The 21,298-nt window shown below is 54.1% G+C and overlaps 9 protein-coding genes across 9 annotated transcripts; 4 read left to right on the top strand and 5 right to left on the bottom strand.

Moving 5' to 3' along the window:
- Positions 1-357: 357 nt before the first annotated feature.
- On the bottom strand, positions 358-570 carry CLAFUR5_08529 (uncharacterized protein; the record flags this gene model as incomplete). Its single annotated transcript, XM_047907677.1, has 1 exon — positions 358-570. The coding sequence occupies one exon, from the start codon at positions 568-570 to the stop codon at positions 358-360; it is 213 nt and encodes a 70-aa protein (XP_047759441.1).
- A 303-nt stretch (positions 571-873) lies between these two features.
- Positions 874-1,209, bottom strand: CLAFUR5_08528 (uncharacterized protein; the record flags this gene model as incomplete). The annotated part of the gene is made up of 1 exon (XM_047907676.1): positions 874-1,209. The coding sequence occupies one exon, from the start codon at positions 1,207-1,209 to the stop codon at positions 874-876; it is 336 nt and encodes a 111-aa protein (XP_047759442.1).
- Positions 1,210-1,974: 765 nt separating this feature from the next.
- On the bottom strand, positions 1,975-4,726 carry CLAFUR5_08527 (Cystathionine beta-lyase; the record flags this gene model as incomplete). Its single annotated transcript, XM_047907675.1, has 5 exons — positions 1,975-3,319; positions 3,374-3,595; positions 3,683-3,752; positions 3,818-4,469; positions 4,571-4,726. 5 exons carry the CDS (start codon positions 4,724-4,726, stop codon positions 1,975-1,977), a joined length of 2,445 nt encoding a protein of 814 aa, XP_047759439.1.
- A 685-nt stretch (positions 4,727-5,411) lies between these two features.
- Positions 5,412-8,352, top strand: CLAFUR5_08526 (Peroxisomal hydratase-dehydrogenase-epimerase; the record flags this gene model as incomplete). Its single annotated transcript, XM_047907674.1, has 4 exons — positions 5,412-5,570; positions 5,638-7,294; positions 7,398-7,502; positions 7,562-8,352. 4 exons carry the CDS (start codon positions 5,412-5,414, stop codon positions 8,350-8,352), a joined length of 2,712 nt encoding a protein of 903 aa, XP_047759440.1.
- A 1,097-nt stretch (positions 8,353-9,449) lies between these two features.
- On the bottom strand, positions 9,450-10,908 carry CLAFUR5_08525 (Vegetative incompatibility protein HET-E-1; the record flags this gene model as incomplete). Its single annotated transcript, XM_047907673.1, has 2 exons — positions 9,450-10,325; positions 10,372-10,908. 2 exons carry the CDS (start codon positions 10,906-10,908, stop codon positions 9,450-9,452), a joined length of 1,413 nt encoding a protein of 470 aa, XP_047759229.1.
- Positions 10,909-11,631: 723 nt separating this feature from the next.
- Positions 11,632-13,584, top strand: CLAFUR5_08524 (Short-chain dehydrogenase/reductase prx7; the record flags this gene model as incomplete). Its single annotated transcript, XM_047907672.1, has 5 exons — positions 11,632-11,762; positions 11,811-11,999; positions 12,054-12,067; positions 13,112-13,153; positions 13,214-13,584. 5 exons carry the CDS (start codon positions 11,632-11,634, stop codon positions 13,582-13,584), a joined length of 747 nt encoding a protein of 248 aa, XP_047759230.1.
- A 43-nt stretch (positions 13,585-13,627) lies between these two features.
- Positions 13,628-15,109, bottom strand: CLAFUR5_08523 (Vacuolar protein sorting-associated protein 30; the record flags this gene model as incomplete). The annotated part of the gene is made up of 1 exon (XM_047907671.1): positions 13,628-15,109. One exon carries the CDS (start codon positions 15,107-15,109, stop codon positions 13,628-13,630), a length of 1,482 nt encoding a protein of 493 aa, XP_047759227.1.
- Positions 15,110-15,480: 371 nt separating this feature from the next.
- Positions 15,481-18,921, top strand: CLAFUR5_08522 (uncharacterized protein; the record flags this gene model as incomplete). Its single annotated transcript, XM_047907670.1, has 1 exon — positions 15,481-18,921. The coding sequence occupies one exon, from the start codon at positions 15,481-15,483 to the stop codon at positions 18,919-18,921; it is 3,441 nt and encodes a 1,146-aa protein (XP_047759228.1).
- A 1,309-nt stretch (positions 18,922-20,230) lies between these two features.
- Positions 20,231-20,941, top strand: CLAFUR5_08521 (uncharacterized protein; the record flags this gene model as incomplete). The annotated part of the gene is made up of 2 exons (XM_047907669.1): positions 20,231-20,502; positions 20,563-20,941. 2 exons carry the CDS (start codon positions 20,231-20,233, stop codon positions 20,939-20,941), a joined length of 651 nt encoding a protein of 216 aa, XP_047759225.1.
- Between the last annotated feature and the right edge of the window lie 357 nt (positions 20,942-21,298).

The following is a 21,298-nucleotide window of genomic DNA, read 5'->3' as shown; positions in this document are numbered from 1 at the left end:
GGACCGCGCGAGGCATGCGTTGCACGACGCGCTCCATGTGCACCACAGTCAGACACTGCCACTTGCTTCTGGAGTGTCGCTGATATGCTTCTGTTCGAAGGTGGATAACGCATTGGTATGATGGTATGAAGTGAATGCATTCGTGACGAAGGTCCCATCTGAACGACGCTAATCATCCCATTCTTCTCTGCGGCGGTTTCGGCAACCCATGTCGAGGGGTGTTCGCCTCGATGCAGCGATCTTATGCCACTTCTCGCTACCTCCAAGAGATACATCAGCTGTTGTTCCACAAATGTAATGATCTCAGGCGGTCTCACAGGTCAGACGTTTGCCCATGGATCGGTATTGCTCCTGGCCTCAATAGGCTCTTGCTGTGTCATCTGCAGCTAGGATATCCACTGCCTCCTGCACGATTGCCGCGAGCATCCTGCCGTCACAGTTCTTGGCATCTGAGAGCTCTGGCTTGGTGGCGAGAGCCTCGACCTTTGCGAGCACTTTGGCAGAGCAGCGCAGAAACTCGCTGCGGATCACGATCGTGATGCCGCTACTGGGCGAGTGACAAATCTCCATCGCCGCGGGTATGTAGTGTCGGTCGCAGCAGCGGACGTGAACGGTTCGAAGATGTCGGAGATTTCCTTCCCACCAGAAATGTGCTTTCCGGAGCGACGAGACGAGCCACGGTCGCTGGAAGACTGAGCCCTCCGGCGTGGCTCCGTCGGATCTGACCCTTTGGTCCTCCGTGCCGTCGAGAACGAATATGGTGTTCTGGTACGCGCGTGCGAGCGTCTCTTGGCGCAAGGTCGAGCTGACCTTTGTGATTGCTGACAATCCGCGTTGTGTGGTGATCCTGAAAAGGAGTATCTTGATGAGTATTTAATGATCCGGCAGAAAGTCGTACACATTCTCTCGCAGCTCTGGCGGCAGGTCCATGAAGCGGGACGGACGTGCTATCTTCTGCAGTGCCTCCAGCAGTAGCCAAGGCACTCGAGCGTCTTTACCTTTGACGCGCTCGCGGAGGCTGGTGTGGACTGTTTTGAGCATGCTGTTCGCGATCTGCTTATACCGGAGATAGTTGCGGGGAGTCACTGTCGACGGAGCTTTGCCGAAGGTAGCCAGTACGTTAGAGTAACCGCGAGCGGACAGTCGTTGACTGATGAAGGCACGCCATTCTGAGAAGTTGCCTTCATACAGCGTGACGCTGCTCGCCATCTTGGTGCTAGTCGAGCCATGGTGTGGTATGAGGATGCTGTCGTGTCGAGGACTGTGTTGCGTGATGCTAATCGAACGATGTTGTGGTATGAGGATGCCGTCGTGTCGATGACTGTGTTGCGTGACGCCGTGGAAACAACGGTCGAGATATGAAACGATGCTGCAGGCTTGCAGCACTAGCGCGGAAGAACCTGAACGTGGAAGGCACGACTAGCAACTTCACCTCACTTCACTTCACCACAGCTCACCTACCAGATCGCCTTCCTGATCGTGTCGAATTGGAACATCTCTGAAGCAAGCGCCCCTTGAACTCAACAAGATTCTACGCATGGTGATCATTGTCCCTGAACATGGCTTTCACATGCAAACCGGCACCTGACTCAGCTGAACAGTTTAGATCGCATGCAGGTTAGCCACAGACGGTCTCGTGTCTACAGGAAGGATGTTATACGCACTTATCTTCAACTTCATGTCATGACCGGCTCGGCAGACTTTCGCACTCCTTCCAGACCCTCTATGAGCCAAGGCTGTAGACGAAAGAGACGGCCACCTCACTCTCACGAGCAGTGTTCCAAGGGCTACTCACAAGGCGCCGAGGAGCTTCAACGCATTGGACGTTGTGGTGATAGGTAGCGCGCTCTTATGCTTCCACTTTCCCAGTGGTCACTACGCTACGGTGTAGCTATCGTAGCTAACAAGTTGTGATCTTTCTGTTGTGGAAACAGCCACCTATTGTGTCGAAATCCCTCGGAGATAGTAGTACAATCAAGGCTCGTCCACGACTTGAGTCGTGCGACCACTCTCGCCAGCAGTTTCCTGCTCAGACCACGCCGTGAATCCATTTTCCGTGAGCTTGACTGCTCCCGCTCTAACTAACGCCTGAGATAGATCGTCTTTCAGATCATCCAAATCCTCAATACCAATACATAGTCTGATGATATCCTCCGGCATGGCTCGCTCCTTTCGGACAGCTGGGTCGATGCTTGCGTGACTCATGCGGCAAGGCATGGAGATGAGCGAGTTGACGCAGCCAAAGGAAACAGAGATGCCAAAGAGCTTAGTTGACTCCACAATGCGTTCCGACAGGTTGATAGATCCGGTCTCGAAAGAGAGTACAGCACCTGCACCACGGGCTTGCGACCAGTGGAGCTTGTACTGTGGGTGGGATTTCAAGCCGGGGTAGCGGACCTTGAAACCGTGGTTCTCGAGGAACTCGGCGATAGCTTGTGTGTTGGCTTGCTGCTTCTCCATGCGAATGGCAAGAGTTTTGATACCACGAAGCAGAAGCCAGCTGTCGAATGGTGCGAGACCACAACCAGTGGAGTTGATCATGAAGAAGAACTTCTCGCCCAAGGCAACGTCATTGACACCAATCACACCGGCCATGACATCGTGATGCCCGCTGAGGTATTTCGTGCCAGATTCGTAGACAACGTCCGCGCCAAGATCGAGCGGGTTGGAGAGGTAGGGCGAAAGCATGGTGTTATCAACCGCAACAATAGCCTTCGGATTGATGTCATGCGCACTCGTCGCAATACCTGCCACATCCACAATCTTGATGAGAGGGTTGGTCGGTGTTTCCAGCAGAACCATGGCCGTCTTCTCCGAAACGGTCGCCTTTACGACGCCCAATTTCGTGGTATCGATATGGTGTACGATGATGCCGCCATTCTCTTTCAAGTATGTGAGCAGTCTGTTGGTGCCGCCATACAGATCATCGCCCGTGACTACCTCGTCGCCAGGCTTGAGCACTCGCGTGATGACGTCCAAGGCGCCCATCCCCGATCCTGTGACGAGGGCACGGTTGGCACTCATGATCTTGGCAAGGTGTCTCTCGAGGTGCGTCCTCGTGGGGTTGCCACTGCGAGTGTAATCGTACTCTTGTCCTGGGCCGCCCTTGAACGTGGCTGACTGGTAGATGGGCACGCTGCTCGAGTTGTACTGGTCGTTGCTCTCAGTGTAGACCAGCTCGGTAGCGAGAGCATACTTGCGACCGTTGGAAGGGCTCGATGGGGCAGGCGAGGGTGGCAGGTCGTGGCCGTCGAGGTCAAGGTGCTTTATGGCCTTGCCAATGCCATTGGGAATGTCGTTGGCGGACATTGCGGGTGAACTTTTGTGTAGTTTTTGCAGGGCTAACACAATTGACCTGTAGCTTCGATATTACCTGGGTAGAATGATGGGCAAAGTCCAGGCGGGAGGGACTTTGTCGGTGTGGGTGTAAAGATGAAGGTGATGTGAACGGGGAATGTTTTCGAGGAACATGTCGGAGCAGCAGTGCCGATGACTGGCCCTAAATGTGGGGCCAGATCGAGTTCTCCAGCAGAATGGCGTGCTGCAAGACCGACGCCGGTACACGGCTAGTTGGAAGACATCAAGAGCACCAGCTCTCTGCTTGAGTCGCTATGTACACCTCCAGCACTAGATTTTGTACACCTGCTTCACCTTTCGATCTCTACCAACGACCAGTCTCAACTGCTTCCCAGGCTCTCCAGCAAAGATACCACTGCGCAATACATCCGTGAAAAGCTCATAGCAGGGGAAGTCTACTCGCCGGTCAGCACAACTCCCCGAGACCGGACACACACACACGCTGTCAGCCGCGACTCACAGCCATTCACGAAATTGGTCACCTGCTCCTCGCTCATACCGGTGCCTTTCTCTGCACGCATGGCAGCTTCCTGCTGTTCACGCCAGTGGTACACATATAGCGTGTCCTCGGCATCAATGTGCATAAACGCCCCGAACCGATCTGTCAAGGCGTCGTACTCCCTCAGCTTGCTGTTGATGAAGAGGACATCCTCTAGCTGCAGCTTTCCCAGCCGTCCTTGGTATATGCTGCCATCCTTCTCGGCTTCCGCTTTGGCTTCGTGCCATTTTCCTTCGACTTCTTCATCGCTCAGTGCTCTGAAGCCGACGCACCAGCCTTCGAAGACTACCATTTCTATTGGTCGTTCGCCAGTCACATTGACGGTCTCCCATTGCGACTCGGGCTTGCGATCTCCTGCACCGTTGTATTGCGACTTGTCATAGCTGGGTATCTTGATGTTCTGCTTTCGATTCGCTATTGCTTCGAATACTTCGATTCCTGTCTTGACATCATGGGTGGAAGGGACGCCTCTGTGCTGCACGAGAGGGTGATCGGGATGCGACTTTGCTAAAGCCTCTTGCTTGTCGTGTGGGAGGTACAAGTCATCGATCGATAGTACGACAGTCGGTAGGTTATGTGGTGGAGATCGAAGTGTTTTGCATAGCTGCTCGACCTAGAGTGCATTGTGTAAGCATCGACAGTGTCGTGCTCTTTCCAACCATACCTTACCGATCACAGGTTACTGCCATGGGCAAGAAAAGTGTGCTCACCTACCAATGTGGTCTTGCCCGCACCTTGCACGCCGTTCAGTCCTAAGAAGAACGGTGGTGGGGTTTGGCCCTTGCTCTTATACTGCTGACGATGTTCCTGCAAGCGCTCAAGTATGAAGGGAATGCAATGCTCCGACTTGTCATCAATGATCTCAGGCATGGTTCAGGTTCCGGCCACATATGCTATGGTCATGCGACCAACGGCAAGACGCGTTCATGAGCATGTGAAAGCAGCTCCCCCGCTTGTTTATTGAGCCGATTGGAGTAATGGATTAACCGGCCAGGAACAAGGCCAGAGGAGGGTCAAGGCTTGTGGTCGTCGGCATGTGAAGGCTACACATATCCACGATTCCTGCCTTGACTGTCACATTTCGATGTGCTCAAGAGACGCGTACCAGTCAGGAGAGGCAAGTCATTGATATCGGAGGACGTCTTTTTCGGCATAGCAACGTGGACAGAGTTCGAGAAACACAATCGAAGCTCGGCTCGACTGCGATGACGCCGAGAACGATGTCAACCACAGCCAAAGCCAAGATCACATGTGTATAGAGTCATATCCACCAGACAAGTAGTGGCTAGACCGCGGGGCCCTTGCTCTTCCACAAAAAAAGCTTGTGGACACAAGACATTGCCGAAGTTGTATGCGCCGGGGCCTGGATGAGAACGACATTTGCCTCGGCCGTGTACGTGACATGCCGACACGATCAGCTGGTTTGGCTCCTCGGACCTCAAAGAAAGCTAGGTAACTGGCACTTCCTGGCCCTCACCTTCTTCCTCTCTTCTCCTCTTCACAAAGCGCTTCACGGTCGCTGTTGTATTATACATACCCCTTTCACACTTTCACAATGAGCGAACAGCTAAGATGGGACGGCCAGACCGTCGTGGTCACTGGCGCCGGAAATGGACTGGGAAAGGCATACGCTCTGTTCTATGCCAGCAGAGGAGCTAACGTCGTGGTCAACGACCTCGGTGGCAGCTTCAAGGGTGAGGGTGGTGGCCAGACTGTAAGTGTGCCTGTGCGACCAACACACACCAATGGGAGAATGTACTGATCACATGGTATGGATATAGGCTGCGCAAGCAGTGGTCGACGAGATCACCAAGGCAGGCGGCAAGGCTGTAGCCAACTACGACGATGTCCAGAACGGCGAGAACATCATCAAGACCGCCATCGACAACTACGGACGAATCGATGTGCTCATCAACAACGCCGGCATTCTCCGAGATGTGAGCTTCAAGAACATGAAAGATGACGACTGGGACTTGATCATGAAGGTGCACGTTATCGGTGCTTACAAGTGCGCGAGAGCAGCATGGCCACACTTTAGGAAGCAGAAGTACGGTCGCGTGATAAGCACTGCATCTGCGGCAGGCCTCTTTGGCAGCTTCGGACAGTGCAACTACTCGGCGGCCAAGCTGGCGCAAGTAGGCTTCACAGAGACTCTGGCAAAGGAGGGTGCCAAGTACAACATCCTTTGTAACACGATTGCACCAATCGCGGCCTCGCGTCTGACTGCGACAGTCATGCCAAAGGAGGTTCTGGACATGCTCAAGCCCGAGTGGATCGTGCCACTTGTCGCTGTCCTCACACACAAGTCGAACACCAAGGAGTCGGGCGGCATCTTCGAGCTCGGCGGCGGTCACATTGCAAAGTACCGATGGGAGCGCTCCAGGGGTGCTCTGCTCAAGGCAGACAACTCTTTCACACCAGGTGCTCTGCTCGCGAAGTGGAGTGACATTGAGGACTGGTCGAAGCCACAGCACCCAACAGGACCCAACGACTTCATGGCACTTCTCGAGGACGCACAAAAGCTGCCAGCCAACCCGAAGGCCCAAGAGCTGGACTTCAAGGGCAAGGTCGCAGTCATCACTGGTGGTGGTGCCGGTCTTGGTCGCCTCTACTCGCTGAACTTTGCCAAGTATGGTGCATCTGTCGTGGTCAACGATCTCGCAGATCCTGAGCCTGTTGTTCAGGAGATCAAGAAGATGGGTGGCCAGGCAGTGGGTGTACGATGCAGCGCTGAGGACGGCGACAAGGTCGTAAAGGCAGCAATCGATGCTTTCGGCCGCATCGACGTTCTCGTCAACAACGCAGGTATCCTGCGCGACAAGTCTTTCCACAACATGGATGACAAGATGTTCAACCAAGTGCTGGACGTCCATCTCCGGGGCACATACAAGGCCACCAAGGCTGCTTGGCCATACTTCCTCAAGCAGAAGTACGGCCGTGTCATCAACACGACCTCAACTTCTGGTATCTACGGAAACTTCGGCCAGGCCAACTATGCAGCGGCGAAGTGCGGTATTCTCGGTTTCTCGCGTGCGCTGGCTCGTGAGGGCAAGAAGTACAACATTTTCGTCAACACAATCGCACCAAACGCCGGCACGAACATGACCCGCTCCGTCATGCCAGAGGAGATGGTGCAAGCATTCAAGCCAGATTACGTTGTGCCTGTTGTGCTCATCATGGCATCCGACAAGATGCCAAGTGAGCCAACCGGTCGTTTGTTCGAGAGCGGATCTGGATGGGTTGGCGAGACCAGGTGGCAGCGGACACCAGGTGCTCAGTTCCCTGTCGATGAGCAGCTGACCCCAGAAGCTGTCGTGGCAGCGTGGGACAAGATCTCAAACTTCGACGTAGCCGGCACCGACAATCCACATGATGTCCCATTTGCAAACAACAAGATCATGGGTAACTTTGAGAACAGGAAGAACAAGGGCAGCTCAGGTAAGTCGAAATTGTAAATAAGTGAACAAATACAATATCAATATCTCCATCAACCACATCGCCTCCATACTTCAAGATCCCGCGCTGATAACACTGCCCACAGACGACGGCGACAACGAAGATTGGAACGCAAAGATCGCAGAAGCAAAGAAAGCCAAGGCAGAAGGCACAGACTTCTCCTACGATGAGCGCGATGTAATCCTCTACAGTAAGTCCATCTCCACCTCCCCTACCTAAACCGCATACTCACCCACACCCCTCCCACAGACCTAGGCATCGGCGCCAAACGCACCGACCTCGACTACGTCTTCGAAGGCGCCGACAACTTCCAAGCCCTCCCCACCTTCGGCGTCATCCCCCCCTTCAACGTCGAAACCCCCTACTCCCTCTCCGACATCGTCCCCAACTTCTCGCCCAACATGGTCCTGCACGGCGAGCAATACCTCGAGATCCGCTCCTTCCCGATCCCAACCGAGGCAGACCTCATCTGCCACCCCACGCTCGTCGAGGTCCAAGATAAAGGCAAGAGCGCCGTGGTCGTGCAGGGCAGTATTACCAAGGACAAGAAGAGCGGGAAGGAGATTTTCTATAATGAGAGTACGGCTTTCTTGAGAGGGTCGGGAGGTTTCGGTGGGCAGAAGCAGGGGGGTGATAGAGGTGCTGCGAGTAAAGTCCACACTCCACCTAAGCGCAACCCAGACGCTGTGGTAGAAGAGAAGACCAGTGAAGACCTCGCAGCGATCTATCGTCTCTCCGGTGACAGGAATCCGCTACACGTTGACCCTGATTTCGCCAAAGTTGGAGGCTTTGATGTGCCAATTCTCCACGGCCTCTGCTCGTTTGGAATTGCGGGTAAGGCGGTGCTGAAGACGTTTGGGGAGTTTAAGAACATCAAGGTCCGGTTTGCGGGCATTGTGCTGCCGGGTCAGACGCTTGTGACGGAGATGTGGAGGGAGGGAAATCTTGTCGTGTTTCAGACGAAGGTTAAGGAGACGGGTAAGTTGGCGATTGCGGGTGCTGGTGCTGAGGTGAGGGAGGGTGGGAAGCCGAAGTTGTAGATTGTATGGACTGGGGTTGGCATGATACTAGGCATCTTGTAACAAATCTTAGCAATTATGTGTTGATCAATTCCGCTCTGAGGTTTCTCGGTTCAAGGTCACTCGAGGCTGCATGGTAATCAGCTGACTTCCACGCCGAGTCGTACACACTCCACATCGAGCATACGCAAGCAACGCAAGGGATGACGGTTTGGTTTCACCATGACCAACACTGTACTGCTCGAAGGCAAAACATTCTTTCCTCTTCAAGAAGTTGCAAAGTGCTCATGCAGACGTTTCCTAGCTCTCACTTCATCTCATCAAATAACAACCAACCTCTTCCCCATCCACCTCTGCGTGGCTAGTGTCACAGTCCGACTTAGAATTGTGTAGTGTGATACCTGCCGGGTCATAGCATTCTTTCCCTTTCAAGAAGTTGCAGAGCTGCATATGCAGACATTCCTTAGCTCTCACTCCCTCCCATCAAATAGCAACCCTTCGCCGCAGCAACTCATGTATGAGCAGTGGTCACTACGCGCCTCGGAAGTAACGCGAGCAAGACCATCGAAGATCCCCAACTCGATCCAGAAGGCGCAGAAGTGATCCGCTCTGTGATACGACTAAACAAGAAAATAAAGCTCCAGTACGGTTGCTAACGACTGTTTCGTAGATTGAGGCGGAGCTGAGGTCATACACAATCGAACTCTCGCGCGCATGAGTGTGCCTCGTGTGCATGAGGTCGCATATTCGTGGCCGCTGTCTTCTCCTAATGTGGTAAGAGCATCGAGCGATAGAGTTCAAGCCACGAAACGGGAAGTGCTGCATTCACCAAATTCGGGAATTTTGGCGACCACCAGGTCGTTCGTTGCCGCATGATCATTTGTGACAGGTGGGTGGATGCGTCGGGTGGTTGAGTCGAACGTCCATCAAAGGTGTAACGAGGTATCCGCCGAGGGGATCACAAGGACAGGATGGTTGTCGTTTAGACCTGCCCTGGATCCGTCGCGAAGTCCTTCGCTTCGACTCTTAAGCAAGACCCCGAGCGTGAAGGCGCCAGAGATCCCCAGTGATATGGAGACCAATTGTTGACATAGAGCCCTCGCTCGAAGCATACAAGCTCAGAATAGCTGCTTAATCTTGCTCAGCCTCGTCTTCTTCGACACCCCAACAAAATTGGCTATTCCTTCAGTAATGGCCTCTGTCTGCGTCTTCTCGATACCTTCGATGTATATGGCGAAGTTGTATACCTTGACGTTGGATTTCACCAGCGTCTCAGCTCTCACATTGACATTGTGATACCGCAGACTCAGAGTCCTGCCCATCGCCCTAGGCTCGAATCGGTCCTCAAAAGCTTCGAGCGGTGTGAGCTCGTCGCATTCGACCACGTCGAAGCCAACCTCAAAGTCCTTACCGGCTCCAATCAAGTGGGCGAAGCGTTCATCGTCAACAGAACGGCCGAGTAGGAGGGCGGCTGTGATACGGCCGTCACCTTTGATCATCTTGAAGGTCCCGGGCTTTGTAGCTGGTACTCGTGGGTGCTTTCGAATGTTGAGATTGTGATAAGCTTCCATCTCGTCCTTATCGAATGGCGCAGCCAGCACGTCGATCATCTCGTAAGACAGCTTTGCTTCCCCGAGGGAACCCATCTTTGAGATGTGAAAGAGGTGGGTTGGCATCGCATCAGACCACGCATCCAATTCGGGAACAGAAGCTCGAACAAAGATCTGCTCGAGGCGCCCTCTTACGTGTAGCGAGGCGAGCTGATCACTGCGTATCCTTGCGTACTGTTTGGCCCCGGTCTCCAGCTTCTTCACAAATATACCGAGGAATCCATCAAGTGTTGATGGGACTGGACAGTTGAGCGCTGCAATGTAAACCCCCGGTGTGACTGGTGTCAGATGGAGGCTGATGCCAAGTCCTCTGTTTGACATGTCGAAAGGACTTTGTTCCTCGAAAGCGCGATATGTACGGTAGTCACCTGCCTGAGCAAAGGCCTCTGGGCTGTCAGCAAGTAGCCCGTGGTATCGATCATCTGATGACCTTTCCGGGGGTAGGACTCGCGCCTGTCCCAGCCTTGCTCCTTTCGTCGTTATCCTTGCTATGTGGCGTTACCCAAGCAAAGATGGACTGATCATCGGAAAGCTTCATTATCTCTTCCTGCAGGCGAAGAAAAGCTTTCTCGCCACCCTCGCCATGAAGCATTGGCATATTGACGTTGAAGAGCCCCATGAGAGAGTAAGCTTGATCTTCAGGCCTACTTGTCTTGCGCTGGGCTGCCCAGGACATTCGCTTCGCGACACTCGCGGTCTCCAGACGCCGTTCACCTCGTAAGATGGCCGCATCGATCCCTGTGATGCCAGATAACGGCTCTGCCAACGATCTCTTGTTGCCGAGTGAGATCTGATCAGTGGAGTAAAATATGAGTTGTTTCGGCGCCAGCAGTTCCTGCAGCGTCCAGCCTCTGGTGAACCAACGATTGTTGTAAAACTTATCTCGTCGAAGCTCCGGAGGATCGCTCGAAGACACGTCGGCCAAGTATGCATGACAGATCGCGGCCTCGGTATACCATGTGTACATGGAGTTGATTGCCTCGGAAAACTCGGCGGAGCTGCCTTTGTCAATGCAGAGAGTGTCAGCCCACAGCCACTGGAGCCCATCTCTTCGGGCTTGATCTAGTGAAGTTTCGATCTTGTTCCATGCTAGCTTGCTCTTCAAGGAAAGCCCAGGTTCTTGGGTAAGATCGACAGAGATATATCTAAAGTTCTGTCTTATCTCGGAATCGCAAGTGTTGATCAAATCAGCGAACAGGACCTCGTCTTTGAGTTCACCCCAGGTATGCGACGAGATGGCGTATTGCTGATTCTGTAGCTGCAATTCATGTAGTTCAATGTCGTGCAGTTCCAATTTTGGCTGGGGTCCAGGCGGGTAAGGCCCAGTCCGAATCAAACGCGTCTTCGTCTATTGGAGATGAGGATGGAGAAACGTCGCCTCGCCTTCGACCGGTGAAGAGGCCTCAGGTGGTGTGTAACATGTCTGTCGAGGACAAAGTCCAGCCCACGAGTGATTCAGTGCGGCTGCGGTTGCGGCTGACGTCCAATCATAGTTGTCAAAATCGGCCCCAAAGTGGTGCATTAGTGGCGCAAGCGGACCAGCGCCTCTTCTGCAACTTGACAATTACAACATTTCTTGAGTTCTGCATCCCTCATTCCACATTATAACACTTCACCAGGAGTAGTCTGAGCTGAGGCGTCCGCTCACAGCTATCAGATCACACGACAGTGATTCAGCGATCTCTAGTCCATGGCTCTGAACACGAACGAGAAAGCCATGGAACGAGGCGCTTCGCCACTTGGCGACAATGATTCTGATGCAGCGCTGCTGGTACTTCCAATGGACTCTGGCATGTCAATCGCGACTGGCTACGCGGACAGGTCGGTGTTCCAGAGTCCTTCCAGAGCGTGACACTAAGGATGGCTCAGCGAGAAAACTGCTGTAGTACAGCCACAGCCCGCCATCATAGCAGTCCAACCTGCACCAGTCATACAGCCAGCATACGCAGCAGCATCGGTCACGCCGTTGAGGCACTTGAAGAGAGAGCCTGCACATGTGGACTGCCCGCACTGCCATGAGCGGCGACTGACCAGAGTGACCAAGTACAAAGAAGATGCGTAAGTGTATCCTCGTGTTGGCAGGGGACAACAGCTCACTCGCACCATTGACAGAGTCGGCGATTGCTGTATGTGCCTCTGCTGCGGTCCCCAGTATATAACACAGTCAGAAGACGTGCCCACGAAGCACTACTGCACGGTTTGCACTCATCTTCTGGTAACCATCCCGAGTAACGGCACTGCGATCCAGATTCACGAGCCGGATCTGGGACCACAGGTGCTTCCTTCGATGTACGCATCCGCAGCACCTTCACGCCCTGGACATCGGGTGTAAAGAATTGCAGCTTCTGGTGGTGAGGTCTGGGCGGTCAACGATGTGGATTGAGCCTCTTCGAGCACCATCCAGCGGTTTGGTCGTAGTGTAAAGACTGAAACTAACGCATGATCGAGATCCTGCCCGGTACATAACATGTTGGCAAGGGCAGATGTTGTCACCTGCGGTCGCTCGGCGCCTGCTTAGCGGGGTCGTAAGGTTGACCCCTTTCACTGATGGCCACATGATGCATAGCGCCAGACGACAATGTCAGCATCTTTTGTCGAAGACGAGCCGTAGTCATCCCAAGTCCAAGGACTGTCATTGACTGATCGTTGATCATGACTTCCAAGACGGCGTATGTGACCGGTAAGCTGTCAGGCAGGACGACTCTTGTTACTGTGGCTTCTCACTCGTCCAGGTGGGGCCAGCGGCATTGGCCGTGCTGTGATCGAAATGCTTGCCGGGAGAGGCTATCGCGTAGCCATAGCAGACTCAAACCTCCCAGGAGCTCAGTCGGTGGCGTCCTCTCTCCCGGAAGCCCTCGCCTTCGAGATCAACGCAGCGGACTGGGAATCGCAGCTTGCAGCATTCAAGGGTGTCCTACAAGAATTCGGCCGCATCGACTTTGTCTTCGCTATAGCTGGCATTGGGGAGAAAAAGTGAATTCCCAACGACCCGAAGGCAACCGACTTCGCGAGGCCAAACCTCTTGCCTCTGGACGTCGACCTGAACGGTGTCCTGTATACCGTTGCATTGGCAGTGCAACAGATGAGACGCCAAAAGCCAGATGGAAGAGCATGCAGAGGGAAAAGCAGGTCGAGTAGTCCACCTATCATCTAATGCTAACATCGTCCAGTCGTGGTGACTGCATCAGTATGCGGATTCTACTGCGTTCCCAGTAAGTGTCGACTTGTTTGCATCGAAGTACTGGAACCAAGACTAACCACTGTACCCATAGCTCTGCCCATCTACACGGCTGCCAAGCACGGTGTCGTTGGCTTCGTCCGAAGCTACGGAAAGCATCTCCCAGCAGAGGGTATCTCATTGAACGCGATTTGTCCAAACGTCGTCCGCACGAGCATATCAACAGAGACCTTTTACAGCGATATGCAGGCTAGGAAATTGCTCGTGCCCATGGAGACCGTTGTCCAGGCATTCGAAAGATGTTTAGACGCTGACATCTCTGGGGAGACGCTGGAGATCGAGACGCGCAGCGGCATTACCCACCGCTCAGCTCCTGAACCATTCGACCAGGATGCAGCTGATACTCTGGCGTTGCTGCATGTTCGTGGTTCGCCGCTACATGCGCAGGAACAAGTAGACAATTAGGCTGTTATTTAGGAATGGATCATGTAGTCCCGCTCGTCTTCCATCATCGTCCAGTCTTAGTATAAGCTGCGTCTGCCACATGACTTGCGTGTGCCAGCAGGAATTTGCAGCAAGTGAGGGTATATTTGCAAGCCTTGGTCCACTGCTCTTCCTGACCAAAGCTCCCGAGCTTTATGCTCACCTCGCCAATCTTGTCTTTCGCAATCACATATGGCATCTTCAAGCCAGGTGACCCCGACTTGGGTGTAGTATGCTCGACATGTTCGCCGATCTGTCGTAGGCACTCCAAGAAAGCCACCATGGCATTATCGAAGTTACGATGTAGAAATCCAAGCCCAAGTGGAAGATCGCCGCTGCTAAACAGCTCAAAGATGGTCTTCTTTGGCTTGGTGTCTGTCGTGGAAGCTATCTGAGGGTACTCAAGCCGAGTTACCTTGGACGTTGAGCCGATCGGAACAAGTTCATAGCCTTTGAGCTGGAGTCCAAGCTTTTCGATCACAACGGTGAGCAAAAGAAGAGTTTGACCCCATGCGGCATTTATCTCGGGCCAGTCAACGGATATCTCTGGTGTCCTTCCTAAGCGCAGTCCATTGATTGTGCCGAAAGTACCATCGTGGCCAATGCAAAAGGTGTCATTGTACACGTTAGTGCGCTGCAGCGCCTCAAGAACCTTGTTGTCGTGTGCGAGCTGATTTTGTAAGCTGTCACGTTCTTCCTGGAAGGCAGATAGCTCAGCAGCAAAGGCATTTCTCTCACGCCAGAATTGGTCCTCTTCCTCGTCCAGTTCCCCGGCTTCGGCATCCAGGGCTGCGATCTCATCTTCCATTCGAGCTTTCTCGGCTTCAAGAGCCTCAAGTTCCTGCAGCGCCTGCTTCTCTCGCTGTCGAGCATCCTCCAGATCCCGCTTCGTCTTCGCTTTCTCCTCGTCAGTAGGGACGTCTTGCTGAGCCTTCTTCAGAAAGTCGACATAGGCATCTCGCTCCCTGCTGATACCGGCCTGACGTCGTTGGAGGCCTTCCAGCAGTATCTCAGTACATTCGGAGCATACTGGATGATCGATGTCGGACCGAGCAGAAAGAATCTCGAACAGACGCATCACACTCTCCATCTCCCGTGACATGCGGGTTTCTCCATTAGCAGTGTTTAGTGAGTCGCTGTTCTTTGTTACAGACTTCTTCCTTGTTGGCGATGTGAAGGCGTCATGTTGACTTGCAGGCACAACTTGTGAATCCGATATGTTTATGTATGACATATCGGGATATTGCTTGCCACTCGGAGTGCCTTGATTCGCAGTGACGGTCCGCTTGTGCATCGGTGGACCGGCTTGCTTCGAGACATCATTGTAGAGCTGTCTTCGCTCCTTTGCGGCTGCTGAACGCGGTGCCTCCGGTGCCTTTGGCTCGAGGGCTGGAGCAGCATCTGCCAAGATTTTGAACGACGCTGGGTTTAGACTATCCAGCGAGCCATCGATATGAAGGGTCGTCTTGCATTTCTGGCACCTCAGAGCCGGTCCGGTCGATGACATGGTGTTTGATGGAGGCATAATGTCGTCGTCTGCGAGGCAAACGTAGTGGCATCAGCTAGTGCAGTGCTGTTGATCCGGAGACTTCATGTGACCCTGGCGTGCTTTCAATAGTATCTTATGCATGCACAAGACGCGGGCTTCATGATGTTCATGATTATATGCCGTTGGTGTCAAGGTGAACGGGGAACATTGAAGGCAAGCGTGATCGAGACGACAGGGATACGAAACAAGGTTGTTCTAGCGCGCGCTGTTCCCGCTGCTGTGGCTGTGCCTGCCGCGCGCCGAGTCCCGATTGCCCACTTTCTGCGCGTCGCGTGCTGCGGGCACACCTAGGTAACGCCAGATGAACACATGAATGCGCGCATAATGCAATGAAGCTGCGCCATGGAGCTGCGAACCTGATGGCGAACATGAATGCAGACGATGCGCAAGACGAGTCAGACGATGTCGAATACGACCCGCGACAATTGGATATCGACCGTAATCGCAATGACCAAAGACTCAAATCACGCTTCGAGCACATCTTCAGCAAGTACGAGCGCGACTTCGAGGGTGTCGCCGACGAGATCGACATATCGACGGGGAAGATTGTAGTCAACAATGGCCACATACAGCACATGGAGCATGAAGCTGATCCCGGCAAGAGCGCATCCTCCCTCTTTGCGCAGGCCTTTCAGGATGAATTGGAGCATGAAGAAGAAGAGGAAGATGACGAAGAAGATGAAGAGGAGGACGATGATGTCGAGAAAGGTGCAGACGACGACACACATGGGGCCGGTGACCTTGACGAAGCTCTGCACTCGTCTGGTATCGAGGATATACCTACTGTGACTTCGCGGCCGCCAAATATGGCAGCCAGGCTTGGGATCAGTGAGAAGCCGATTCCGAAGCTGGCACGTCTCATCGCCAACGAGGACACACCCCAGAGGACCGGAACGCAGGCAGAGGGCGAGCAGGCACCGGAAGCTCCGTCTTCAGCCATAACCGTCTCAGGCCTCGCTACGCCTCTGTTAGGTCGATTCCCGGGTTTCTATCAGTCTGTACGGGATGCGCAACCCGACACAGGACGGAGATCCGTCGCTCCAGAGGCAGTGAAGGCTTTGGGCGTCAGCATAGCCACCCAATTGGCACAATATATGCCGGGCAGCGCGAGGAGAAAGAAGAAAGCGAAAGAGCCTCGCTTGAGTCTCCCGGCTGGCGTCACTGATCCAACATGGGCGTACCCAGAGCTACCTGCGTCTGTCACCCAGAAACGACAACGATCATCCAGCCCGATAGGGGAGAAAGCCGGCTCTTCCCCGGTGCCAATCACTGTTGGGCAGGAATCATTGTGGACAGCTGAAGGGGTTGTGCGGCCACGCAAACGACGACGGACGCAGGCTGAGATGGCTGATGGTACTCCGACAAGCGCGATCCCGTTGGTCATGAGACCTTCATCGTCAGGCAAAGGAAAGCAGACTCCTGATTTACGACGATGCTGGAACTGCAGCTTGACTCGAACACCGAGTTGGCAACAAGGTCCGCATGGTCAGGACTTGTGCGTGTCGTGCGGCAGATATTTTGAGCGCTATCGACGGATGAAGCCCTTCGACTCAACTACCCCAGAACCGGAGGAGCGTGCGCCGAAGCAAGTCGAAGCTAGTACAACCGATATCCACCATGAGGAGACAGGACCAACGCCAGGTGATCGCGAGACCGATGAGGCACTACACGTCGTCCACGCTCCTGTCGGCGGAGTTGAAACTCGAAGCAGTCCGCCAGTCGTTCGTTACGAGAATGAAAACCAGACACCATTACAGCAACAGGCGCAGGCGCCTGAGACCTTTGCTGACAACGGAGCCGCAGCCACATGCCCTCGTGAGGATGAGCCTGAGCGTGTTGCAGCCATTGCGAAGGCCACTACCCCGGACATCAACGCTGCTACACACAAGCCGATTGCCTTCGTCATGCTGCCGAAACAGCCGACTAAGGTAACATTCGAGGGTGCGAGTCTGTCCCCTGAAGAAACATCAACTGGAATCATGGAGGCTGAGGTGAACGCTGAGATGCACACGCAACAGGATGACCGCATGGATGACTATGTAATCGGCTTCGAGACCACGCCTGCAGGTCAACTGGAGCGCCAACTGAACCCATTGTTGCACCACAACCCAGTGTCTATTCAAGACGAGGCAACGCCCACAGTAGGCACAATTACGCCAGCAGCCATGACACCTGTGCTCGAACCTGGTTCACCCACCACCCCAAGTTCATCGGACCATGGCGTGGTAGAGCAGCATGACGATGCTACTACTCACAACGTCCGGAAGAACGCACCCTGGAAGCACTCCGCCTGGAATAACAGTCATGACGAACTGCTTCTAGAGTTACGGGAAGAGCGAGATCTGGAATGGGAAGATATCTCTGGCTTCCTGCCTGGGCACTCTCCAGAGGCTGTCGAGCGACGGTATGAGCTTCTGATCGATGCGGCGGCACATACTATGAGAGTGTGTTCGCAGACGTTGGCGCCGGAAGCTGCGCCGCTGCCACAGTCCATTTCTTCTGCGACAAACGAAAGCCCCGCGGAGAGGGTTACACGAAGGTCACCTAGCAAGCAACAGCCGCTTCAAGCCGCGAAGATGAGTGATGTGTCGTCTCCAAACGGCCAGCCTGCCGGCGTTGCAACTACAAGGCCAGAGGACCATTTGGATGTCGTCAGCGTCCCTGCGGTAACATCCCCGACAGCTGCGTCGATACAGCCAGTTTCGTCACCTGCAGAGGACTACTCGCCCCTTCCTGACTACCGTGACGAGTCGGAAGATCCTGTTGGCGTTACCTCGCATGGAACGCCTCCATCGAACACAACGGTAGACCGGACAGCGCCAGAAGCTACACCCTCAACAGGTGGCCGCCATGCTGATTTTGCGCTCATTGACGACGTGTTTGACAACTTGGAGCTGACCGATCCATCTCAGCAACTCTTTCGAGAGATGGGCTCTTCGCCAAGCCCAGCAGCTGGATTTGGACACTCGGATCGCGCAGTGGGCACACCTACGCCAGCCGACGGAGACTCTAAAGACCTGGAGCTCGCAGCACCTGAAATTCAGGCCGCAGCTTCCAATACCCCACGGCAACCGGCCACACGAAGTCCATATCGCACTCGGAAGAGACCCTCGGATCAATCAGCCAGAGACTCCGTTGTTGAAGCCGAGGATCTAAGCTTGTGCCCTCACGTTTCGGACCCTTCGAGTAGCGACCCTTCGAATGGTGACCAGCGTCCGCGTCTCTCGTACGCTCAGCTCGTAGAAGCGGCGTTCCTCGCGCACGATCGACGTCCATTGCAACCAGTTGACGTCTTCACATGGGTAGAGTCGAAGTATCCATGGTTCCGCAAACTCAAAGACTCTCCGCTGAGAGCAGGCATCCGAGCAACTCTGTCCGCCATGCCTCAATTCGTGCGTATCGAACTGCCCGATGGCACAAAAGCATGGCGATTCTTGAAAGCACTTGGCCCCATCAACGCCAAGATCCGAGCGCGGCGCAAGTCACGCAGGATCACGATTGGCACCGACTTTGCGGACAACGATCCTATGGATGTCTCGCAGCTTATTGAAGAGGAGGATGAGCTCGCCACGCCGAAGACGACCTCGATGCGTAAGTCGCTGCTGAGGAAGTTTGTCTCGCCGAGGATGAGTACGCCTGTGCCGATTTTTGTTCAGTCGACCAAGAAGATGGATAAGAGGCGGTCTAGTGGGAGGGTGTTTTTGGACTTGGATACGGGAACGCCTATGAGGGAAGTGGATCCGGATGAGGATGAGTTGGCGGCGGTGTAAAGAAACTTGAGCGAGGGGTTGTTTTGTTCATACTGTTGTACAGAGCCACGACTTGGCAGTCCACCTTGAGCTGAGGACGAAGTATTGAGGCACATGAAGTCCGAGCAGTGTTCGTAGCCAAAGATTACGCTACGCAATTGCAACCTTGACCCTGGCTCAGTGTCTCGATATGCTTTGCCATCTGACAAGGTAGCTTGCTGCTGAACCTCTTAGCTCTGAGAAGCAATCGTTTGTGAAGGCACTCTTGAGCTAGGCTCCAACATTTCGGCTCACGAAGGATCCCACTACAGAGTCATGTAGACATGACGGCTCACTATGGCCATGATGGTCAGCACATCAAGAATGAACCAGCGACGGCTGATCACGGGATAGACTGGCACGCTACGATGCCAGATGAGGGCTACTCCAGCCAGGATGCAGTCAGGTCGGAGGAATGCATCATCAAGCAGGAGACCAGCGTTACGACGACGATCACTGTCCATTCTCTCAAGCCAGAGTTGAAGTTCAATGGCAGCCGCGATGCTTATAGCCGCAACGAGCCTCCAGAGCCCAACTTCTGCCAAGTCACTCGTTTCCCCGTCTCACGAGCACCACTATGTCGCAAGTGTGGAGAGGTCTGCTCTCGCATTATCGCGCGCAGCGACAGCAAGAGCGGTAATGCTGGAAGGCCGTGGTATGGCTGTGCCTTCTGCGGGAAGAGAGGCGTCGTCTTTCGATGCTGGGACGACGAGATCGGCATTAGTCAACACAGGCCTAGATGCGACTGCACTGTACCGACCGTCGCGCGGTATAATGTGAAGAAAGCGAAGACATGTTCGTGTATGCACGATCAGACTTGTAGGTGCTGTAAGGGTATGGAGATGAGGTTTTGGCGCTGTGCTGTGGGTGGTTGTAGATACTACTCTAAGGATACCGGAGAGCTACGTTGGATGAATGAGAAGGTGATGCGTAGTGCAGTGATGGAATGCAAGCCTCGATAAGTGACAAGCAGAGTGGCCAGTGAGTCAATGGTGTTGTGAAAGTACGGCGTACCATAGTGTATCATCTCTCACCCAGAGTATTCTAGCGAATCGGCTTCCGTAGCTTGACGCCTCTCAAGATGTCAATTTCGGCTGACCCAACATGGCCAAGTCCCATGGTTTCAAAGGCAATTGTAAACCGGATGCGATGGGAAGCATCTCCATCATCACCGCAAAGCTAAGTACGAGCTCATGTCTTCGTGCTGTAGACTTATTCGCGCTTGAAGCACTTCCGCAAAGTATCGCGCAATTGACATACCAGAACGCTGTAACGCGCCGAGACGACGACGATGGCAGAACGATCGAAGACTGCGGCCATGAAAGAGGCGCAAGTCCTCGAGTGGGAGCACATCGCTGCGAGACAGCACGGTGTGACGATGACGGGAGAGGAGACACCCAGACCAGCGGGACTGCCTCTGAGCGCGAGATTAGACGCGTTCATGCCGGCGCATAGGAGGTACCTGGGCATGAAGAGGAGGACGTTCTTGATCGCGCTCGTCGCGGCATTGCTGGCGCTCCTGGCTTTGGTCATCGGTCTAGCCGTAGGACTGTCGCATGGAAGGTCAGCATGGACATGTCCAGCTTTGCCTGCGGCAACATGACACTGACACGCGCACAACAGCGCAAAGAACCTCCCCCTCCCTTCGAGCACCAATAGCTTTACGGGCGAACTCACGTACTATGCGACCGGTATGGGAGCGTGCGGTGAGGCCAGCAGCGAAAGCGACAAGATTGTAGCAGTCTCACATCTCCTCTTCGATGCGGCGGGCTCGACTTCGAGCAATGGCGGGAATTCCAATGCGAACCCGCTTTGTGGGAAGATGCTCAGGGCGCAGAGATATAATGATGCAGCGGGGGAGATGAGGAGTGTCGATTTAAAGGTGGTGGATCGTTGCACTGGCTGTGCTGTGAATGATATCGATACCACTGCCACTGTGTTTGGGAGGATGGCCAGTGTCGATCAGGGCAGGGTCGATGTCACTTGGGCATGGCTGAGGTGAATGACTGGTCAGACGGTCTTGCTTGGTAATGGTTTCCACTTGGCTGAGTGTTGGCCGGATATGAGTTGTTCTCAGTGTTGCCGAGCATGCTGACTATCTGGAAATAGCATGCTCGTTGTCGGTGGTACGTGAGAGCCAGGTCGAGGTTTCGCCGACGACGCGCGTGGCAAGCAAACCAAGGCCCTGCATCTTGTGTTGCGTTTGGTGACGTGCATTTCTCCAACGCCACTTCCGCTGCAAAGTGAATCAGAACAGCCCGAGTCGCAACTTCCGCCACCTCGCTTGAGCCGACTCACTCTCGTCAAGCGCGCCGTACACTTGCCTCACAACACGAAACTCCAACCACATGCACTCAAC

The sequence above is a fragment of the Fulvia fulva genome, chromosome 3 (genome assembly GCF_020509005.1).
Source record: "Fulvia fulva chromosome 3, complete sequence".
Lineage (NCBI taxonomy): Eukaryota > Fungi > Ascomycota > Dothideomycetes > Mycosphaerellales > Mycosphaerellaceae > Fulvia > Fulvia fulva.
This window is presented reverse-complemented; position numbering and strand designations above follow the sequence as displayed.